Raw genomic sequence first — 23,813 nt, forward strand, 5'->3', positions numbered from 1 at the left:
TCCTTATCCTTTTGAGCACAATCTGAAGGACAAACATCACTAGTGCCAGAGAAAAGTTCATAATTCAACCAAGGATAATAAACCTCATCTTTGGAATTTGATTCTGAAGGACTAATGCATCGATAATCAAAATTCAATTCATCAAAGATAACATTTCTTGATATTTTGATGCACTTGCTCATGGGGTCATAGCATCTGTATCCTTTATAGTCATCGGCATAGCCCACGAACCTGCACTTCAAGGCCTTGTCCTGAAACTTATGTCTCCTTGAACTATCAATATGAACATAACATAAACAACCAAACACGCGCAAATCATGGTAGTTGGGATGAACTTCAAATAGAGAAAAGTAAGGAGACTTGTTTTCCAAAATAGTCATGGGCAATCGATTTATCACATGGACTGCGAAATAAAAAGCTTTTGTCCATAAAGTAATCGGAAGATTACTATCATGCATCATGCTCATCGTACTCTCAATAATATGGCGATGCTTCCTTTCAGCAATCCCATTCTGCTGAGGTGTGTAAGGGCAAGACACCCTTCTCCTTATCCCATTACTTTCAAGAAAGTTAGTTAAGTCAATGGAAGAGAATTCACCTCCTCCGTCACATTGGAAACAAAGAATGTTTTCAAAAAATTGATTCTTGACAAAAGAATGAAAATTTTGAAACAACTTGAAAGTCTCAGATTTGTGTTTCATGAAGAAAATCCAAGTATAACGAGAATAACTGTCAACAAATATAAGATAATATCTAGTTCCAGATATAGAAGCAACTGGGGCAGGCCCTCAAACATCAGAACAGATAATCTCAAAAGGTCTTGAAGCTCCTTTATTGATAGAATGAAAGGGTAAAACACGACTCTTACATAAGAGACACTTAGAACATTTGTTGTCATTAACATTTATTCCTAAACTTGACTTGGGAATGAGGTTATTTGATACAAGCTTCTCAACGAAACTATTACTGTAATGACCTAGACGACCATGCCAAAGATATGACTTATTGATTTCAAAAACACTAAAGACACATGTAGGAATCTCAGAGGACGACGATGAGGAGAGCTTCAAGTGTGGGTCTACTGGACGAACACGAGCCGGAGGGTCTTCTTGGAAAACATACATATTGCCTTGCCATTTTTCTTTAGCGAACATCTTTTTCGTGCAGAGATCCTTGACAAGAACAGAAGGGGGAGTAAATTCAACTGAGGCATTGATATCATCAACAAGTTTAGAAACAGAAACAATGTTTTTCTTGATGTTAGGGGCATAAAGAACCTTTGAAAGGTTGAGAGAGGACTTTGACATAGGTATAACGGAGTTTCCAATATGAGAGATATAATTGTGGGATCCATCCCCAGTAACTATGCTACTTCTACCAATGTAAGGAACAAAGTTTAGGAGCTTACCAGCATCACCAGTAACGTGAGTCGCTGCCCCAGAGTCCACGTACCAAGTACCTTGCTCATTTTGTTTCAGATTTAATCCTGCTAAAGCTGACAATAATAACTCCTTTACTTCTTCGCTGACCCTTGTACTGTCTGTACCTCTTTTTGCTGACAATAATAACTCCTTTACTTCTCCGCTGGCCCTTGTACTGTCTGTACCTCTCTTTGCTTCAGCCTGTGTTGATTTTCCTTTGTTTAGGGGATTAAACCAACAATTAGCTTTAATGTGCCCCTTTTTATTACACAGAAAACAAGTAGGAATCGGCCTCTGTCGCTATGGATTGGTATATATGTTTGGTGTAGGCAATAGTTTACGGCCTCCTTGTCCACTTCTTCCTTGTCCTCCCTTTCCCTTAAGATCATAACTTCCTCATCCTCGTCCATAAGCTATCTCTGTAGCAAGAACGTCGTGTCCCTGTATGCATAGATGATTCTGTAGAAAATCCCTTTAAGTTCATCTCATATTGAGGTAATTTTGCACGCAGGTCTTCAAAGTTGGGCAGCTCAGGTAAACATAATAAGGAAGTAACAATCATATGGTAGTCAGGCCCCAATCCACTCAGAGTTTGTTGTACCAAATCTTTATCAGTCACTGCACACCCAACAACTGCTAGTTGATCTGTGATGATCTTCATTTTGTTCAAGTACTCTATGATAGTCATGGAATCCTTTCTTCACATCTGAAACTCTCTTTTAAGAAACACAATCCTGGCCTGAGAAACCTGTGAATATGCTTGAACAAGTCTGTCCCAAAGTTGCATGGCAGTACAGTCGTCTGGAATTGCCACAAGCACCTCTTGTGACAATGTAGATGTAATATAAGCAACTAGTGCCTGGTCTCTTTTCATCCAAGCTACAAATTCAGGATTTCTAACATATACTGTGGTAGATGCTCCTTTACTGTCCATTTCTTCTCGTGATATGAACTCTGGAGGAACTGGAACAGATCCATCCAGATGTCCAGAAAGATCCTGACTCCTAATGAAATGAATGAATGATTTGCCTCTTCCAAGTCAAGAAGTTAGAATTGTTTAATTTTTCAGACACGAGTTGACTGAGGAAGCTTGAAGAAAGACCAAACTGAGTAGGAAATGGATCCATGTTTCACAATAATAAGAATGTATCTAGCACACAGTCCGTTTGCAATTCCTGCAACCTTTTTTTTTTGCAGAGAGGACTATATCGGGCTATGTAAGGGACACTAGACAAAGATTAAGAAAAAAACTGATTCAATATCTAATTTAAATCCGATATCTAATTTAAAACTAAATATTGAATTCTGATCAGATCTCTGATTTTCAGAAATGAATAAATAATTAATCACGGAATACGAAAACCTGAAAGAACATATGGGTAGAAAAACATATCCGATATTGATGTAATGCCTTTCAAGACTGAAAAGAATGAAAGTAATGAAGGTGTCAAAGGGAAGGAGAATCCAGATCTGAATCTGATTAGATCTGGTCAAGGAGGAATATGATGAGATTAATGGACAGCCGATTACGTGATTAGATCACACTCTGATCGAAACTGATCAACAAGATAGATTAGAACCAGAGTAAAGATTAAGAAGGCAACCCAAAATCATGATCAGAACTGAATCTGATCAGATCTGATATGATCAAGATGATGATGAAAAAAAATGAGAATACTAAAATCGAGATACCAAGAACGAGACCGATTCGGTTTTATCAGAAAAGAAACTCGATCAGATCTGATTTTAATCAGAACTGATCAAGATCGAGATACCAAGACCGATTCGGTTTTAACAGAGAAGAAACTTGATCAAATCTGATTTTAATCAGAACTGATCAAGATCAAGATGAGAAGGCAGATAGAAAGAATATTGAGAAAAGATTTTTTTTTGATGACTTGGAAGAGTAAAAGGATGAGATTTAGATCCTTTTAGACATACCTTTGGAATCAATCCCAGATCCAGCTCTAGCATGGCTCTGATACCATGTTAGTTTTGTAAAACCCGAGTTCATCCACTCATGAATGGTGAAGAACAAAGAGAGAGAGGAGCTGCAGAGAAAACCTGATTCCACTCAGAGGGATCGGCTGCTGTTCTTATTCATTTATATGCACACACTAATACAAATTTTAGGGTACTAAAATACCCCTATTACAACAATAATAAATTACATACATGCCATTAATGAAATAGCATGATTACGGGTCTGGATCCCCTGACCCGTGACCCATTACAAGAAGCATGCATGTCTTTTCAGCTAGCAGTAGATGTCAGGAGACTTTCTAGCTGATCCACTTGTAATCATAGAATGACTCATATTCTTCCTTAGGAACAACTGGTAACTTTTGAACTTGATTATGAGAAGCAGTCCTTGGTCAGTGGATCAAAGTAACATCAAGAACCTCTCCATTTGATGTCATATACCAGTGGATGATTGTTTCAAATATTTGGGATCTATCATTCAAAAGTATGGAGAAATTGATGGAGATGTAAATCATAGGATAAAGGTTGGGTGGATGAAATGAAAAAGTGCAACTGGAGTGTTGTGCGATCGTAGAATGCCATTGCGGTTGAAGGAAAAGTTTTATAGGACAACTATTAGGCCCTCTTTACTATATGGTACGGAATGTTGGGCTGCCAAGAGACATCATATTCAAAAAATGAGTGTAGCTGAGATGCGGATGCTTAGATGGATGTGTGGAAATACAATAAAAGATAAGATTCTGAACGAAGAGATACGTAAGAAGGTAGGTGTTGCACCCATTGAAAATAAGATGCGAGAGAATCGTTTACGGTGGTTTGGACATATTCGGTGAAGGCCTAATGATGCTTCAATTAGAAGGATAGAGAAATGAGAAAATATATTAGTTAAAAGAGGTCGGGGTAGGCCTAGGAAGACTTGGATGAAGTTGAAAAGGCTTTAGATGGTGATGAGCGCATCAAAGCCATTAATGAACATCAATCCAAAATCGAGGATTGGGAAAGTAACCATGCCAAAATTTTGGCATGGTTTATGAACAATGTAGATCTCAAAAATTGTGCTAATATTGCCAAGTTTAGAAGGGCCAATGAGGCTTGGTTTTTCCTTAAGGGTATGTATACCCAAAAGGATCTTGCTCGGCAATTCTTTTGTCAAGAAATCAAGAGATCCAATACTTTCAATTTTTAGTGATGTACCATCGGCCGTTGAAACACAAGAAGATATAGGTTCGGAAAAAATATTTGAAAGAGAATTTTTATGAGATGTCATATGAAAAGAAGCACCGGAGTCTAGTATCCACATACCTGGAGGAGATGAAGAGTAGGCAATGGCGGCCCTGGATGTTGAAGGAGAAGTCTTGAGAAGATGTTGGAGAACTTCGGAGATGTGATTTAGAGTTTCTTTGATATCTCCTTCTTTGGTATTTTCTTCCTTCTTTGGAGAAGTTTCCCCAACCATGACAACTTTTCCTTTGAGTTTTGGACAAGCCGGTCTAATGTGACCCGGTTCATTACAATAATGACATATTATTCCCCTTCTAGGCCCATTGATATTTTTGTTAAAGTGGGGAGGTCTATATGCTTTAACATTTGATCCGGGCCTATTAACGGCCAAAACCTCATCATTCCTAATGCTCAAGCCAAGTCGAGTTTCTTCTTGACATACTTCGGCAAGAGCATCTTCAATAGGTAGGGCTTTGCTTCTATGGAGAAGAGATGCCCTAACTTGTTCAAATTCCGGTCGAAGTCCATGAAGGAATTGAAAAACGTGCTCCTTTTCAATTTGTTCCCTTCTTAGTTCAATATCTTGTGGAGCAACCCATTTGGGCTCAAGAAGGGCAAGCTCATCCCAAAGAGGGGTTAGAGAGCTAAAATAGTCTCGAACACTCATATCCATTTGTTTAGTGGAACGAATTTTTTCTTGACAAAAGAATTGCCGAGCAAGATCCTTTTGGGTATACATACCCTTAAGGAAAAACCAAGCCTCATTGGCCCTTCTAAACTTGGCAATATTAGCACAATTTTTGAGATCTACATTGTTCATAAACCATGCCAAAATTTTGGCATGGTTACTTTCCCAATCCTCGATTTTGGATTGATGTTCATTAATGGCTTTGATGCGCTCATCACCATCTAAAGCCTTTTCAACTTCATTTTCAATTTTGGTAAGAACAAGAGAGGGTTCGGGAGTAGTTCCCATAACAAAGCCCCAAAGTTTCTTACCTCTTAGATGATTTTCCATAGCGGAGGCCCACATGAGATAATTGGACCCATTTAGCTTGAAAGAAAGCTTCACTTTAGAGTCACGTTCCATCGGTACCAAATATTCTTCTTTTCTTCAAAACTTTGAAAGGCACGCTTTCCAAGATGACAAAAGAATAGCCCAATCACCAACCTTGCTTTGATACCATGTAATGAAAAGAGGCGGAAGCACCAATAGAGCAAAAGGGTCACTAGTCAAGAACACAAACACCGAATGTGCACACACAAAACTCTCAAATATAGAAAATGACTAAAAGTCATAAGTTGGATTTATTGAAGAAAAGAAGAGAAGGGTGTAAAAACCCATGCTTACAAGAGGGGAAGACCTCCTCTATTTATAGAGGAGGGAAGCACTAAAAGGAACCACAAGGGGGGCTCCCTTGTAGTCGTTGGGAGCCCCAACGGTCAGAAATCTGACCGTTGGAGCCCCAACGACTACAAGTGTGGGTCCCCCTTGTGGTCATTTCAAAAAAGGAAAAATAAAGAAAAAGGAAAAAGGAAAAAGGGGAAAAAAGAAAAATAAAAGAAAAAGAAAAAGATACATATGTGGTTTTACAAGAATACCCCTATCGGGTATTTATCTAAATGAGAAATAGTATATATATACACATATGTATATATATACTTATATATATACGGATGTATATATATATAAGTATATATATATATATATATATATATATATATATATATATATATATATATATATATATAAGTATATATATATATATATATATATATATATATATATATATATATTTTAACACTAACAGTGACCCATAGACATTGGAGTTTCATATGTTCATAAATAGTATATTTGTATGAAAAAGATCAACTTTTTTTCTTTACGCAAACTCTTCAATAGTCCAATTTGTAATAACCATTTCTTCCAGAATAACTTAATTGTCTCTTTGTTCTTATCAAATCCAATTTTGTGAATCAATGTTTTCAAATGTATGTTGATTGTTGACTTTATTTCTCCATTTTCTTAGATGCTCATCTGCATGGTTTGGCATGAGGTAAAATTGTATTTATAATGACTTCCTAACCAGTTTCACATTCATCAATTTGACTATTGGATGTAACATCACGACAGCTTTGATGGGTATTCTTGTGTTTGCCCCCCAAGGTGGCTATCTGCAGCTCATTATTAAAAAATTAGATAGGTGTTCTATCTTTAATTTTATCTTAACATTATTGGATGATAGTGCTGCAGGAGGAACATGATCACGGGGCCTTATGGTTCACTGCTGCTATTTCAATGGTTCACTACTGCTAGAATTAATAAATTTTGCACCTTTGATCTCTTGTATTAGGTGATTGTTTTATCTTTTCAAGTAATTAGTAAAACGTTTTAGAATGCATTTGGCATAAAATTTAGGATTATCATTGGGATGGCTTTCCTAACTTGATTAACAACATACCATGGTTTGCTTCAAGAGAACTAGTCTGCATTGTCAGATATAGATAGACATGTATAACATATTGTGCTATCTATTTGTTACTTTATGGTTAGATTCACTCTAGTAGTTTGTTTCCTGAGTTTGTTTTTTTATAGGTGAATAAGATGCCTACTAGAATAATATTTCTTAAGGCTCCTAGGATGCACAAAATGTGCTGATGATTATGGCCTCTTGCTCATAAGATGTGGCTAATGTTAGCCTTTTGTAATGCTTGATCACTCAATGGAATCAATACATAATGTAGTTAGAGCATTTAAGTCAATCTATATTATCATACTATAACTTTTCTTTTTCTTAAAAACTACTATTCCAAGTTTCATGTGCCAATTTCCAGTGGGTTGGACTATATATTTATGTTCTTGTTTTTCCAGATTATCAAAATAACTGTGATTGTATTGGAGTTGGTTGTAAATGTACCTATATAGTATATAGAGGATAACATTGGGATTTCTATCATATTCATGTTAGTTTCAAGGTACAAGCATATTTCAGGTGCTTCTTTAGTAGCTTCTGCATAAGGTATTTCCATTTGACATTGCTTGCATCATGCTATTATGTGTATGAATTATATATATTTGCCAGCTGATAATTGTGTATTATGGGATTGATATATTTAAATTTTAAATTTTGATTTATGAAGTAAGATATCACCATCAAATGTTGACTTGGAAAAATATAACATGCTAACAAATGAGTTCAAGCACAGAATCAGAATTGGACAAGTTGCATAGACCGGATTTAGTTGGTTATATGATTGGATTGTGTGATTCATACCTGAATGACATGGTCAATGTCAGATGGGGCTTGACTTGATGCACATCCTGAGTCAATTCTTCAAACAAATTCTTCCTCGTGTATTTTAGCTAGTGGGGCTTGAAAGTTTGCATTAAGGTGGCAGCAGTATTTTTGTTACCAAGCATTTTTTTCTTTCAGGTGGTGCTTTGATGTTGAGTTGGTATATCTATGCAAACATCTTGGAGTGCCAATCATTGAGATCTCGGTCTATTGGATGGAAATTCCTGGATCCAAAGTGCGCATGACGAGTATCATGCACATGCTTTTCGAGCTCATGCTCATTCGTCTTGGTTATGGATTAGGCTTGTGGAAAATTCATCACTGAGATCGCTATTCCTTGTTCTTTTCTAGAAAGAATCTTGTCTGACATAGAGGAAGCATGATAGGAACCGGCTTTCACCAAAATATAAGGTCCACTAGTGTTTCCACTGCTTATGATCTTAGCTAGTGGCCATATGCAGTGCTGTTTGGTGATCATTTAATGATCAAGTACTTCCTCAAATCTTGGATGACAAGAAACAAGTTTCAGTCAGAAAGATCCGCCTCAATATATTTGTATTCGCAGTTCCACTTGTAACCTTAAATTTTTTACCATCTTGGTCATTTTTGCTGCCATCATATATTATACTTTACACTGGCTATGTTCTTGCTTTTGTTCCATAAGATGGGTGAATAGATCAATCTGTTCAGGGACTTGGCTGCATTGCTTTTGTTCCATAAGATGAATTAACAGATCAATCCGGTAAAAACCCCTTTGCCTTTTAGCGCCTGTGAGTCCACTACCATCTCTCTAGGTGAGTGGTAGGCAGCTATCACTCACTATATATATACAAAAAAAAAAGGTCATACTTTTTGTTGCTAATGTCGTCAAAATGTGCAAACCTCCTTTTACTAAATACATTTACATCTGTGAATGTCCTCACATGTGTCAACCTCTGTTAGAAAAAATAGCATAGGCAGGAGGATATCCACAACCATGAGTTGCGAATTTCGGATATATGGGAGGGAAAATGCACATTTAGAAGAAAATTTATATATTTGAATGAAAATTTGTATATTTAAGAGAAAAATTGCTTATTTGAAAGAAAATTCACATATTCTCATATTTGAGAAGAAATTTGCATGTGGGAAGGGTAAAAAAGTCTCCCGCGCCCCCTTGAGGTTTTTAAACTCCTTGTTGCATAGCACATCAATATTTTTATAGGATTCCTTGAAAATACGTGATCCAAATCAATCTCCAGGCAAATAAAATCCAAAACCTCCTTATGATCATCCACTTCTTTCCAATAACACTAACTGATTGTCATTGAGAAGGTCCCTAGGGAAAGCCTTTTGGTCCAAGCCTAGTTGTAGATCACCCCATTGCCTGTTGAATAGAGTTTTCATCAACTCACAATCCCAAAAAGATAAAAAGTTGTTTATTTGTCTTCATGTCACATATGGCACCTATTAGCCAACTGCATCGCAACCTCTTTAATCTAGCCTCCTTCGTTAACCTATCCAGCAAGATCAGCCATGCTAACATGGAACCCCTCAAAGAAGGCCGCCTCCCCATGTGATGGTGTCGTCCTCAATACAAATCTACCATACCCATTTGCTTAGGAAGGCCAAATTGCTAGGGATGGCAGTGGACCGGTATGTGTGTGTGTGTGCGTGGCTTCACCCCGTTTGGACCGGGGATGGAGGACATGAAACGAGGATGAAGGTAGGGATGAAAGTTGAAATCAAAACCAGTGCAGGGATGGAGGCGGGGATAGGCTTACGCTTTCCCTCGCCCCGCCTTGTCCTGCCCCACCTCGTCCCCAGTCCCTGTTAGTAAGCCTTCCTCGCTTTTAGGGATGGCAGTGGACCGAGGGGAAACGGGGCCCCACCCCACCTCACCCCCGTTTGGACCGGAGATGGAGGATATGAAACGGAGATAGATGTTAAAATCAAAACCCATGCAGAGATGGAGGGCAGAATTTTGAGACGAGATGGGGTGTAGACCTTGTCCTGCGCCCCGACCCTGGTCCACTGCCATCCCTACAAATTGCTTTGCTTCAAATCCTTGATTCCTGGACCCTGCGTTTCAATGGCTGCGCCATCAAGTCCCATGCTGCCTTAATGAGCTTTACCTTCCACCCTACCCAACCAAATGTAGTTTCCAAAGATGCGAACCGATCTATTTTGCACTTTTTTTGGAATTGAAAATACCTACAAAAAATGTGACACGACAGAAGAGATGTTGAATTTTACTAAAAGAACTTGCCCTGCTAGAGAAAGCTACCGAGATGCACATGCTTGAGTCTTTGCCCGGACCCAATCTTCAATGAGATTCCAATATGACTCAAGGGAGATCCCCATATACAATGGCATTCCTAAATAGTGAATGGGTATTGAGCCGCCCTCACATCCTAAAATAATAGATGCCATCGTTTGCGTCTCCCCCAAATGATCGTTGAAAATAACCACCTATCTCTTGCCACCATTCAAAGTCAGTCCGGAAATTTCTAAAAACATTCAAGTAAACACCAAACATCCAACAAATTATCAGTTTTTACATCACCAAACAATAGGATATCATCTGCAAAAAGTAAGTGTGGCAATAAAATGTTGTTCGCAATATTAACCCTTTTATACTGACAACATATTAGTGAGTCCCTCCATGGTCATTATGAACAGCAATGGGGGAAAGAAGGTCACCCTATCGAAGACCCCTCTTCAGTTTATAAAACTCACTAGATTTTCCATTGATAGTGTTGAGAAAGAGTACAGCTATTGCAATGAATACGCTAAAAATAATCAACAAGAAAATATCACAGGGATTTTACGTGATTCGGCAATGTGCCTACGTCCACGAGAGCGGACGACTGTTCTTATTCTGCTTCTCTCACCACAACGTGGGGTTACAACATACATACTTATACTAGTCCAAGATGTACCGAGAATAAAGAAACTACAAGAGTTTTACAAAAATAAAAACCTCTTCTACCAGACCAGCGGGAACTCTATTCTCCTGCAAATCCTCAACTACTGGTGTCCCAACTAGGATGAACCACTGCAGGTGCCGTCGCCCGTTCCACTATCTGCTACTGAATACTCATCGGATATGAGCCATATACTCCAACAATCTCCACCTTGGCAAATATCCACCACTTTGGAAAAAGGAAGTAGAACCGGGAACTCCACCTGGAACACTAAGTTGGGGTGCCTCCCATCTAGCAATTGGAGACATTAATCAAGTCTAAACAATGCTTGAACTTGTATGTAGTAACATGCTTTGTCAACATGTCTGTTGCATTCTCAAAAGTGTGAACTTTCTTAAGCAATATTTCACTAGAAACACCAGCTCCCTAATCTTGTAAAACCTCACATTTATGTGTTTAATGCTCACATGATACACCTAGTTCTTTGCCAAATAAATGGCGCTCTGGCTGTTACAATGTAGCTGAACTCCTCCTTGCTATACACCCACCTCTTTGACCAACCCTGTAAGCCACAGAGCTTCCTTGACAGCCTCAACAATTGCCATATACTCAGACTCAGTAGTGGATAATGCAACTAGAGACTGCATTAGGGATCTCTAGAAAATAGGCCCTCCCACAAGCGTAAATACATATCCTGTTGTAGATCTACATAGTCCGCATCTACATATCCCACAACTGAACAATCATTTTGCTGACTGCTGAAAATGATGCCATGTTGTGTAGTACCCTTCAAGTATCTAAAGATCCACTTGGCTGCATCCCATTGTTGTCGACCCGAATTTGATAGAAACTTGCTCACCACACTGATAGCGTGTGCCAAATCTGGTCTTGTATAAACCACGACATACATTAGACATTCCACTGTGCTTGCATATGGAACCTTCAACATGTCTTGAACCTCATCATCTGACTTTGGGCACTATGCGGTAGACAGTCTAAAATGATGCACCAATGGTATGCTCACAGTTTTTGCATTACTCATGTTGAACCTGTCCAATATTTTCTCAATATAACTACGCTGAGATAACCATAGTCTTCTAGAAACTCTGTCCCTGTGAATCTCCATCCCAAGAATCTTCTTGGCCGCACCTAGATCTTTTATTTCAAATTCTCTACTCAACAAGGTCTTTAACTTGTTGACTTCACTCATACTCTTTATAGCAATCAACATATCATCCACATCGAGTAAACAAAAAATGAAAGAACCATCATCAAGATTTTTCACATACATGCAACAATCATACTCACAACACTTGTAGCCAATCCAGATCATGTACGAGTCAAATCTCTTGTACCACTGCCTTGGAAACTACTTTAGTCCATAAAGTGATTTCTTCAATTTACAAACTAAGTGTTCTTGACCAGGATGGCAGAACCCCTCTAGCTGTAACATGTAAATTTGCTCCTCCAAATCACCATGAAGAAAAGTTGTCTTTAAATCCATCTGCTCCAACTGCATGTCTAAATGTGCTACTAAAGCCAACACTGCTATGATGAAAGTGCGTCTGACCACAGGAGAGAAAATCTCATCATAGTCTACTTCTTTCTGTGAGTAACCTTTTGCTACTAGGCGAGCCTTGAAATTTTCTCCTTCCTTTTCTGACACTGCCTCTTTTTTCTTATACACCCATTTGCATCCTATCGCTCTCTTCCCTTCTGGAAGCTCCACCAAGTCCTATATCTAGTTCTTATGTAGGGACTTCATCTCTTCCACCATAACACCCATCCATCTACTTTTATCTTGGATAAGTATTGCCTCCTGAAAAATACACTACAAGAAAAATGCCAAATAGCGACAGACTTTTGCGACAGATTAGCGAGAGAAAACCATTTGTCGCTAAGTTCATAAATATTTACGAAATTAGCGACAAATTTTTTTTTGTCGCCAACTCCGTCGCTACTTAGCAATAGATTAGCGACTAAGATTTTATGTCGCAAAACTCGTCGCACTTAGCGACGAAGATAGCGATGGAATACCTCCGTCGCTAGTTTGCGATGGAAATATTACGTCGCTAAATGCTGCTGTAAAATCTCGCTGATTAGCGCCAGACTAGCGACAAATTTTTTTTGTCTCTAGTTCGTTGCTAACTGTCAATGTAAAACGCCCTAAGGCACAAAATCGATTTTTTTTAACTCACCCGCCCTGCTCTCTCTCTCTCTCTCTCCAATTACGCGATGCCCATAACACTTTCCGTCCTCTCTCTGGCTACCACCCCTCCCTCTCTCCGGCTACCGGCTACCGCCCCCCTCACGCTCTTCGGCTACCGCCCCGTCCCTCTCTTCGGCTATCGGCGATCGCCCCCCCTCATGCTCTCTGGCTACCACCCCGTCCCTCTCTCCGGCTACCGCCCCTCCCTCTCTCTAGCTACCGGCGACCGCATCGACCACTTGCCGCTCTTCGACGACCGCCCCCCTTTCGGTCTCCGGTGATAGCCCCCTCCCTCTTTGGACACCCGCTATCCGGCGATGACCCCAGTCACCTCCCGCTCTCCCTCTTTCATCTCCCGCTCTCTGACGACCCTCCCTCTTTCACCTCCCGCTCTTCCAATTTCGGGATTTCAGGTGAACGATCTTCCAATTTTACGATTTCTAGACGTTGATATTGTTCTTGAAAATTTTTGCATTTCGTTTGTTTGTTCTGATGTAGAGATCATGCTTTTAGTTTCTCTTGCTTCTCTAGCTGAATCTTTCAGTCGAGTTCTTGTTTTTGTTTTTCCTTTTTTTTTAGAAAGCTCCGTCGAATGAGTAAGCTTTCGATTCTGGTTCTGGAAGTTTCAGACTACTCGGTTCGTTTAATTAGAGAAATCGAGAGTTCTAGTTTCCAATTTTCTAGAAGTTTTTGCTAGAGCAATTGTGTTTTTTATTTTCTTTGTGGTTGTACTTCTTACCTTTATTTTTGTCTAAGAAATTGAATAAATCCTTTCAATTTCGTGAACATATATAACAAGGTTGTTTCTTGTTCTTGAGTCTGAAAATTTCTGCCAAGCTGTCGCCCTAAGTTTTCTTCTTCTTGCTTTTGTAGTAGTATCTGGAAATTCGTAGCACCAATCGATTTTCTAGGGAATACGAGATTTTTGTTTTCTACCATTATTTATCTCAGATTTATAGATTATTGTTCATTCCATTGCGGAGGACATGATTTTGAGATCCTCTTTCTTTTATTCGATATTTTGACATTTTATTATGGATGTAAATGATATATTAGCATTTCTATACAGATATGAACCGTTTTGGTTAAATATGCTTTATTGGAAAATATTCAGAGTATACATTTTGATAATCTTTTTTGTTTTAGGTTTTAGCATTGCTTCAGTATTGTTTTCTCCCAGAATTCTTTGATGTTGTTCTTAATACTTGTATATTGAAGTTAGATGCAATTTTCTGGATGTTCTTGGACGTGGTAGTTTTAGTTATTTTTTTGTTCATCGTCTTATGAGTGAAATACACCACATTTCTTTTTTACTGTCTCTGTTTGATGAAATCATTTTCTGTTTGATTATTGGAAATCTGGTGAATGTTGATTTGATTAAGCTACATTTTTTGTCTGAATGAATTTGAATATTAAATGAATTTCATTATGATTTACTGAATTTCAATATTTGAATGAAATTGAATTTCATTGCAATGCTTTTACTGTTTGTTAATGATTTTATTTATGTTTTTTACTATTTTCTGTCGAATAGTAACTGAAGTTTCATTACATTTTTTTTTACTGTGTTAACTAAGTTCCATTGCATATTTTTACTATTTGTTTTACTGATTTTTACTTGTGTTTTACTAAGTGTTTTACTGATTTTTTATGTTTGGATTGAATACTAGTGTTAGTTTATTACTTCGTTAGTTGTTTACTTAAATAGATTAGTTAGTTGTTAATATAGCAATTAGTTAATTGTTAAGTGAAATAATTAGCATTGTTGTAGAAAAAAAACATGATTTGTATATATATTCGCCTTCCTGTTAATTTTTTCACCATATCCTCTCTGTATTGTTTTGTATATATATTATTTGCAGGTACGTTGCTGAGCAAATTGCACGATGCTTATTGCTAAGCATTGAATGCTGTAAAATCCTCAATGCAAAAAGAAATAAGAAAAAAATTGAAAGGCAAACACAATTCAAATCGGGTAAATATCCGTGGTGAGTAAGTGATGCAAGCACATCACATGTTATTTAATTTTTTGGATGCAACACTTTTTTGTTCACACACTCACTTAGTTGTTGATATCCAGGATTGTTTTGATGGAGTTTGGAGATCATATTGAGCATGATTTTAATGTATGTGAATAGAAGTGTTCTTATTTTTTGAGTACGGATTCCATACTAGGCATGATAGTAGTTAGCGGGATATTAGAGTGTGTTTGCTGCATGTACATGTTTGACTTTTTTTTTATATGAATGATTTGGATGTATTACAATGTTTGATGTGATTGTATCCATTCTTGCATGTAGTTACTTTCAATTTGATTATAACTTCCATGTGAAATTGTATAATGAAAGCATGCTTAATTGGTTAGCATTCTGATGATGCTCTTATAATTGGTTAGGATACTATTCGTAACATCATACAACAAAATGACTGCAAATCGTGAATGGATGTACCGTAGGATAGTTGACAATGAGGTATCACATGAATATATGGATGGTGTTGAAAGTTATATTGAATTTGCAATGGCAAGTGTCAGTACAGTGAAACCCATAGGTTGGATTAGGTGTCCCTGCAAGATTTGTAAGAACAATAGATTTGTAGAACCTCATGGCGTTAGACATCACCTATACAGGAAGGGTTTTGTGAGTGGTTATCAGAAGTGGACCTTTCATGGTGAAGAATTTAGGAACAATTTTGACGCACGGGTGAATGTGGTACACGATAATCCATATATGGATTTGATATTTGATACCGTAGGAATAGAACTGGGTAACTTTATTCAAGTGTCATTGGTTTGATCCAACTGTAACAAGAGTTGGCAAAGCCTCAAGCATTGTGGAGGTGAATCATAAATCAAGGTTTGGAACATATGAACCATTCATATTAGCCTCGCAAGCTCAACAAGTTTACTATACTTAATATCCGAGTACAAAGAAGTCAAATAGAAATGAATGGTGGGCAGTTTGCAAGGTGAAGTCCAAACTATACCTTGAGTATGATCAGTTACAGGAAGACAAGTTAACTGAAGAGAGTGATTACTATCAATCAGATGATATCTATGACTTCTCTTATGGTCACGATGTCGCACATGATATGCATGTCATATTTCCATTGGTTGATACTCCATTCATGGAAGAATGTGATCTAAATGATATACCAAGTGGATGGGCAAACAATGAAGAAGAAGAAGAAGAAGAAGAAGAAGAAGAAGAGGAAGAAGAAGAAGAAGAAGAATATGAAAGTCAAACAAGTGATGAGGAAGAATTCTCGAGCTAGTGAGCAAAATCTTGTAATACAAACCACTATTCAATGTATTCCAATGTTTGAATGTTATATAAAATCATTTTTTATTCTTTGATTATGTATCTTATATATGTATCGAGTTATGATTTGAATGTATTGTAACGTGGTTGAATGATTTGAATGTATTGCAATACTTGATGTGAATGATTTCAAATTATTTGAATGTATTGAAATATATTGCAATGATGTGAATGATTAGAAGGTATTCCAATATTTGAATGTATTGCATTGCATTTTTTATTCTTTGATTATGAATCTTCGATACGTATATAGTTATGATTTGAATGTATTGTAACATGTTTGAATGATTTGAATGTATTGCAATACTTGATATGAATGATTTCAAATTATTTGAATGTATTGCATGGCATTTTTTATTTATTAGAATATGGTTCGTGGAGGTTACAGTGGTCGTTTATCCAGTGGTAGCCAGTCTCAGCCTTCATCTTCACGGGTTACTTTGATAGGTATATCTTTTAACTAATTATATACTTGATTAGTTTAAATGCGTATTCTGAGAATTTCTAATGCATTTTTCTACAGATGATGTTTTGCCTATACATGACCCACCTACACCAGTTGTTCATACAAGTCATAAGCCAACACAGGATGCAAGGTCTTCTCAGTCTGACACACGAAGACTAATTCAAATAGTGTATATCGATAATCGACTGTAAGTATTTCATTTTCACTTATTACTTATCTTATAAATATTGTATATTGATAGTTAATGTGTACCAATTCATATGCAGCGCGCACTTCGAGTCACAACAAGTAATACAAGATATTAGAAATTTACTACTTCAATATCTACCAGAAGCAGTCACTCAATGGAAAGAGTACCCGAAGGAAGTGTTGGATGGATTGTGGTCCTCATTCACGGTATACAATCATTTCTTATAGTTAATATGTTTCATATTTAATTTTTTGTTATAGTCATGTCTACTAACCTTCTGAAAATATTTATAGGCTTCGAATTGCTTCACGACTACGATGGAAGAACGAGATGTAAGAAAGGTGTGACAGAAGGTGACTGTCAATCAATTTGCAGACATGCTGCATAATATGAAGACTGCAGCAAGAAAAAGATCTGGCGAGATAAATGATCCACTGCAATGAAAGAGCCATGAACCTCCTACTATCAGGTCAGATGTTTGGGATGCTATGCGCGACAAGTGGGCGGGCATGAATTTCGAAACCGCTCAGCGAAGGCTGTACAAACTGAGCGAAAATGTCTGATGCACATCTACACACAGGTGGATCTAGGACTTTTAGGAGCCACCTGAAGAAAATGGTAACTCATTAATATATATATTGTCAATTTTATAAGTATTTTTGCAAACCTATTAAATAATTCTATTATCATTTAACTTCGCAGGAAGTAGAAAAAGGAGACAGTGTTCCATATAAGGATGTGTTTGTTGAAACATATAAACGTAAGACCATGGGAGAGTTCGTATCAAAGAAAGCGAGAACGATAATGATATGTATTTATTGTATTAATAATTATTGTAATATACAAGTTATCATAAACATTATAATTCTTAATTATTATGTCATATTGTAATCATTACTTTGTAGGAGTCATATGAGAAACAAATGGTAGAACGATATGGCGATGACTCCACTCAGCATCCACCTTTTGATCTTGCAGCATGGGTGACTGCAATAGGTGAACCCAAAAAGGGTCGTGTGTTCGGGTTTGGGAGTAATATGAACACCTCACCTGTCGTTACTTCCTCCAGTCATGGCTTACAGAGTTCTCTTGTTAGCATCAGTTCCAAGCATCCGACTCACCCGCCTAATTCTTGGGATGGTGTACGCCAGCTCGTTAAGGACACAATGCGTGACTACTTACATGAAGCAATTTTCGACATTGTCCATAATGAGTTGAGCAATTTTTTTTAGAACAGGGAAATTTCGTCTGCAGGTGAATCTCAAGTATGAAAGTTTCACGTTATGTATTCTATGTCATTAGATTTGATGTCACTTTGATTGCCTTAACTTAGGTGCATTGCATATAATTTATTTCAGTATATTTTGTTTATCAATACTAACATTTCCTTTCTTATGTAGGTTGTTGGTGCTAATCAGCGTAGTAGAGCTGAAGGCGCAGATCGAGACAATGAAGAAGATGACACACAGAATCTTGGTGATGATTAGATTCATGTGTTGCATTTGGTGTACCTTCTTTTTGTTTAAAAAATTTAAATGTTCAATTGTAAATAATTATAACTTGCGAATTTTGTAGTGGATCAATTAATTATTTTAATTTCCTTTTATATGTGTTTTGACAGAAAATATAAATTGTACAGGAAATACAAATTGTATTACAAGAAATTTTTTCTTGATATTTATGTTTTAAACAAATTTTTTATTTGTTTTATTTTTTTGCGATGGATTAGAAATATCCATTGCTATTTGGTACCAACATGCAATTTAGCGACAGATTAGGAATGGATTTTAATTCGTCGCTATTTACTAGCTGGTCATTATTTTTGCGACGAATCTTAATTCATCGCTGGGTTCGTCGCTATATTAGAGACAACATTAGCGACGGATATTAATCCGTCACAAAACCAAAATCTTCATATAGTAACGACGACTTTGCGACAGAACTTGTCGTTCGCTAATTCGTCATAAATTAGCGACAAAACTGGCGACAGATAGTTTTCGTCGCTAATTAGAGACTATAATTTTGCGATGAAAGCCATCTGTCATTACTTCGACGCTAATTCGTCGCTAAACACGTTAGCGACAGAGTAGGGTCGTCACTAATTCACTAATTTCTTGTAGTGATAGTAGGATCTCTGCTGCTAGTAATAAGTGCATAAGAAACCAAATCCTCAAAACCATACATGGTGGGAGTCTTGATGGTGCACCTGGGCATGTCGATGGTTGTAGTGTGTGGTTGCTGACTCTCTGAGATAGAGTCCTCTGAAGCACATGTTCCTAACTCCACCTGTACCACGTGCTCATTGCTGTCACAATTTTCTGACATATGTTTCTCTTCCTCCTGAGTACGCTGTAACATGATTTTTTCATCAAAAACCACATCTCTACTCATCACCACCTTGTTTGCCTTTGGATCCCATAGCATGAAGCCTTTCACTCCTTTCTGATAACCCAAAAAAATACATTGTCTGGACTTTGCATCAAGCTTCGAACTATCCTCACTAGAAACATGTACATAGGCTGAACATCAAAATATTCTCAATTCGAAGTAGTCTACCGTACTGCCCGTCCACACGTCCTCTGATACTTTTCCATCTAGTGCTACCCTCGGTAACCTATTAATCAAGAACTATGCCATATTCACGGCCTCTGCCCAGAAGCTCTTTTCAAGCCCTGCATTCAACCCGAGACACCGAGCTCTCTCAACTATCGATATGTTCATCCTTTCTGCTACACCATTTTGTTGTGGTATCTTGCGAACTGAGAAATGTCTCTTAATCCCTTGCTGCTCCCAAAACTCCTGGAATTTTGAATCTGTATACTCAATGCCATTATCTGACCTGAGACATTTAATCTTCCTCCCTGTTTGAGTCTCTACTTCAACTTTCCATAACTTGAGCTTGACAAATGTTTCTTGTGTCGTATAAAGTACAATCAAACCTTTCGCGAGTAATCATCAATGAAACTCATGAAGTACATATGCCCTCCTCATGATGCTATGCTGACCGAACCCCATAGATTTGTGTGAACATAATCGAGAATCCATTGTCTTGTGTGTGGCTGTCCCAAACTTTACCCTGTTCTGTTTTCCAAGAACACAATACTTACAGAACTTGAGCTTGTATGTCTTGACACCCTTCAAAAGATTTCTCTTATGAAGCTCTATCATTCCACGCTTGCCTATATGTCCTAGCTGCATATGCCATAGAACAATACTGTCTGACTCGGACTCTGCAGCAACAACTCCATCTACAACTGTGGTACCTAGTAGTCTATAGATATTTCCTACTAGTTTATGTCCCTTCATTACTGCCAGCACACCTTTACTTACTTTCATTCCTCCACTTTCTGATTTATAACTACAACTGTTATAATCTAAAGTGCCTAATAAAATCAGATTCTTCCTTAATTTTGGTACATGTCTAACATCACACAACGTTCTAACCACACCATCAAACATCTTAATTCTGATATTCCCTATTTCAGCCACTTTGTAGGATGTATCATTGCCCATCAGAACAGAACCAAAATTAACTAACCTGTAGGTGTCAAACCAATATTTATTTGAAGTCATGTGATAGGTGCATGTTGAATCCATGATCCACGAATCTGTCAGATGTTCTAAAACTGATGAAATAGAAAGTATATCACTGTCATTGCTCTCTAAGTCTTCTTCTTCCACTACGTTTGCCGACTTTGATGGACTCTCTTTGTTCTCTGCATTGCCTTTCTTTTTCTCTGGGCAGTCTTGTTTAATGTGACCCCTTTTTCCGCACTTGTAGCACGTGAAGTCCTTCTTTCTTGACTTAGATCGGGCCTTATTATTTCTCAAATCATTAAGAGACTTGCTTCTTCTGTGTGCTTGGTTACCTCTCACCATAAGCCCTTCACCTTGTGACGTCTCATCACTGACTTTCTTCTGTTGATGAAAGCCCAATAGAGCACCTGTGACATCTTCCAACTCAAGACTTTTCTTTCCCCACATCAGAGTCGTAACCAAATTCTCGTATGCAGGAGACACCGATAGAGAATTCAACAACATTAATGCCTTATCTTCATCTTCGAACTTCACATCAACTCGTTTTAGATCACTGATGATTTGATTGAACATGTTGATGTGTTGGCTCAGATTTGATCCCTCTAACATCTTAAGACCAAGCAACTTCTGCTTAAGATAAAGCTTGTTCGTCAAAGACTTGGACATGTACTGGCTATTCAGTTTCAGCCAAACTGCCGTCGGTGATTCTTCATCCATGACGTGATATATCACGTCATCTGCTAGACAAAGCCTGATAGTTGCCACAACCTTCGCTTCCAGATCTTTCCAATCTGACTTATCCATGCCTTCTGATTTTTTTTTTTTGCATAATGCCTTCACCATGCTTTGCTGCACCAAAAGGTCCTTCACTCTTCTCTGCCATAATCCGAATTTACCGGTTCCATCAAACTTAACCAGATCGAATCTCATAGATGAAACCCCAGACATCGTCATCTGTGCTCTAATACCAGTTGTTGATAAAGAGTACAACTATTGCGATGAATATGTGAAAAATAATCAACAAGAAAATACCACAAGGATTTTACGTGGTTCAACAATGTGCCTACGTCCATGTTCTTATTTCTCTTCTCTCACCACAACGTGGGGTTACAACATACATACTTATACTAACCCAAGATGTACCATAATAAAGAAACTACAAGAGTTTTACAAAAATAAAAACCTCTTGTACCAGACCAGCGGGATCTCTGTTCTCCTGCAAATCCCCAACTACTGGTGTCCCAACTAGGATGAACCACTGCAGGTGTCGTCCCTCGTTCCACCATCTGCCACTGCATACTCATCAGATATGAGCCACATACTCCAACAGATAGATACAACAATAGATGCATATTCAAGTATCTCACTAACTCATTTGCCCACATCTGCCCCAAACCAAATTTATATAAGCAAGTAATAATAAAATTTCAATCAATCTTTAACATGAAAGCCTTTTTTCCCAAACTCTTAATTGAGTGGATGGCCTCATGCTCCAAGACGAATGAGTCATGCAGCCTCCTTCCCAGCAAAAACAGTCTGATTGGGTGAAATAATATTACCTAATACTGCTCTCAACCTCTTCGCCAACGACTTGGTTATGATCATAAAGATCGTTCTGATAAGAGAAATCAGACGAAACCTATTTATGTCATCACAGTCATTCTCCTCCTTTAGAATAAGAACGAGGAGGGATTTCACTATGTTACATGGGATCTTAGCATTATCGTAGAACTCCCTCATGATTTGAAAAAGATCGTGTTTGCCGAATTCTTTGGTGGCTTTAAAAAATTCAGCAGAAAGCCGTCCACCCCCGTTGTCTTCCCACTCAGTAGAGACCACACCATCTACATGAGTTCCTTCATCGTGAATGGTGGCTCTAGCAATCATCTACTATTGTGATTGAGGGATTTAAATACTATATTCGACATATCATATTCGAAGCTACTAACTTCAGCAAATATGCCTCGGAAAAATTTTGACGCACCATGGAGAATATCAACCCCCTCATGACGTTTGCCACCGATAACCAATGCTTGCACTCTGTTTACCCTCCTTGTCAAAGCATACATCTGAAAATATTTTGAATTACACTCTTCCTCCATCAGCCAATGCGCCTTCGCTCTCTGCTTCTATCTACACGCCATTTCGCAAATATCCTTGACCAGCTGCTCACACTGGACTTGTAGAGCTCGCTTCGCTTCTACATCCAACTCGGTTTCTTCAAGAACCTGAACCGATTGCAGCTGATCCACCCATGAGTTTAGGAGCTGGAACTTCGCTTTGAATCTATTCGTTTTCCATTCTATCAAGTTCTTCTTGATGAGACTCAATTTGCTCACTAACCGCAGCGCTGCCCATCTTTCAGAATTCGCTGCCGAACACCACCAGTCATGTATATGCTGAACGATTTTCTGCTCACGCCCCATCCTTCGCCCCAAGTTAGACAAATTAAAGAATGATCTGAAATTGTTAAAAAAGCATGATCTTTTTTAATTTTTGATTCAGTAGTACCTGGTCAGGTTTGAAAACGTCAATCCATACACACAAAGGTTTGCTCGGCAGGAGAGGCCTGGGGTTTTTCATCAATAAACGCCGTGAGCAAGGCGGTTTTTCCTAGTTATTCAAGAAAAAAAATCAAGCTGTTTTAATCAAATCAGATCTAAAAGGGCTTATTGTGTCAAAGACAAATAAGCACCGTTCAGTATCACTACTTAAATCTACCATAGATGAAAAACTAAAACTGACCATACTTTATGGTAAAAATGGCATGTTTTCTGAAAAACTTGAAATTTCAGAAATCTTTTAGCTATCCAAAATCATAAATATTGTTATTTTTAAAACATTTTTAGCTTATGTACCTATATTTTTCAGTGTTAATTTCTTCCACAAGCGAATTTCCTCCATCTCCATAAAAAACCGCTGCCTCCGCCGCCTCAGCTAATGCTTAATCTCCATCACTTTGTCAAAAAACCAGTATCCCATGGACCCCAATGCTTAATCTCCATCACCCTGTCAAAAAACCAGTATCCTGTGGATCCCCTGGTTGTGCAGATATGGCGGATTCTGCCGCGATTGGAGGAGCCACCACATGGTGACAGAGAATGGCCTAGGTTTTCTTATGGAAACTCGAACCTCGAAACCTTGAAAATACCTAAGTTACCACGCATTAAAAATTTACCAAATTCACATAAAATAAGTATGAGTGAACTTTCTTTTAAACTCGAATCGACAAACAACGCAAATACTTGAGTTACCTCACATAAA

The 23,813-nt window shown here is 37.9% G+C and overlaps 1 protein-coding gene across 1 annotated transcript in view; it reads left to right on the forward strand.

The window, feature by feature from the left end:
* The window catches only part of LOC149839789 (uncharacterized), a 34,904-nt gene extending 26,389 nt beyond the window's left edge, over nt 1–8,515 (forward strand). The window contains exon 11 of the mRNA XM_090004232.1: nt 8,060–8,515. Coding sequence (XP_089860358.1) covers nt 8,060–8,246 — 187 coding nt within the window. The 3' untranslated portion in view covers nt 8,247–8,515. The remainder of the gene's footprint in view (nt 1–8,059) is intronic.
* Nucleotides 8,516–23,813: the final 15,298 nt, after the last annotated feature.

The sequence above is a fragment of the Nuphar pumila genome, chromosome 4, assembly GCF_984573655.1.
Source record: "Nuphar pumila chromosome 4, dmNupPumi1.hap1.1, whole genome shotgun sequence".
In the NCBI taxonomy this organism is placed as follows: Eukaryota; Viridiplantae; Streptophyta; class Magnoliopsida; order Nymphaeales; family Nymphaeaceae; genus Nuphar; species Nuphar pumila.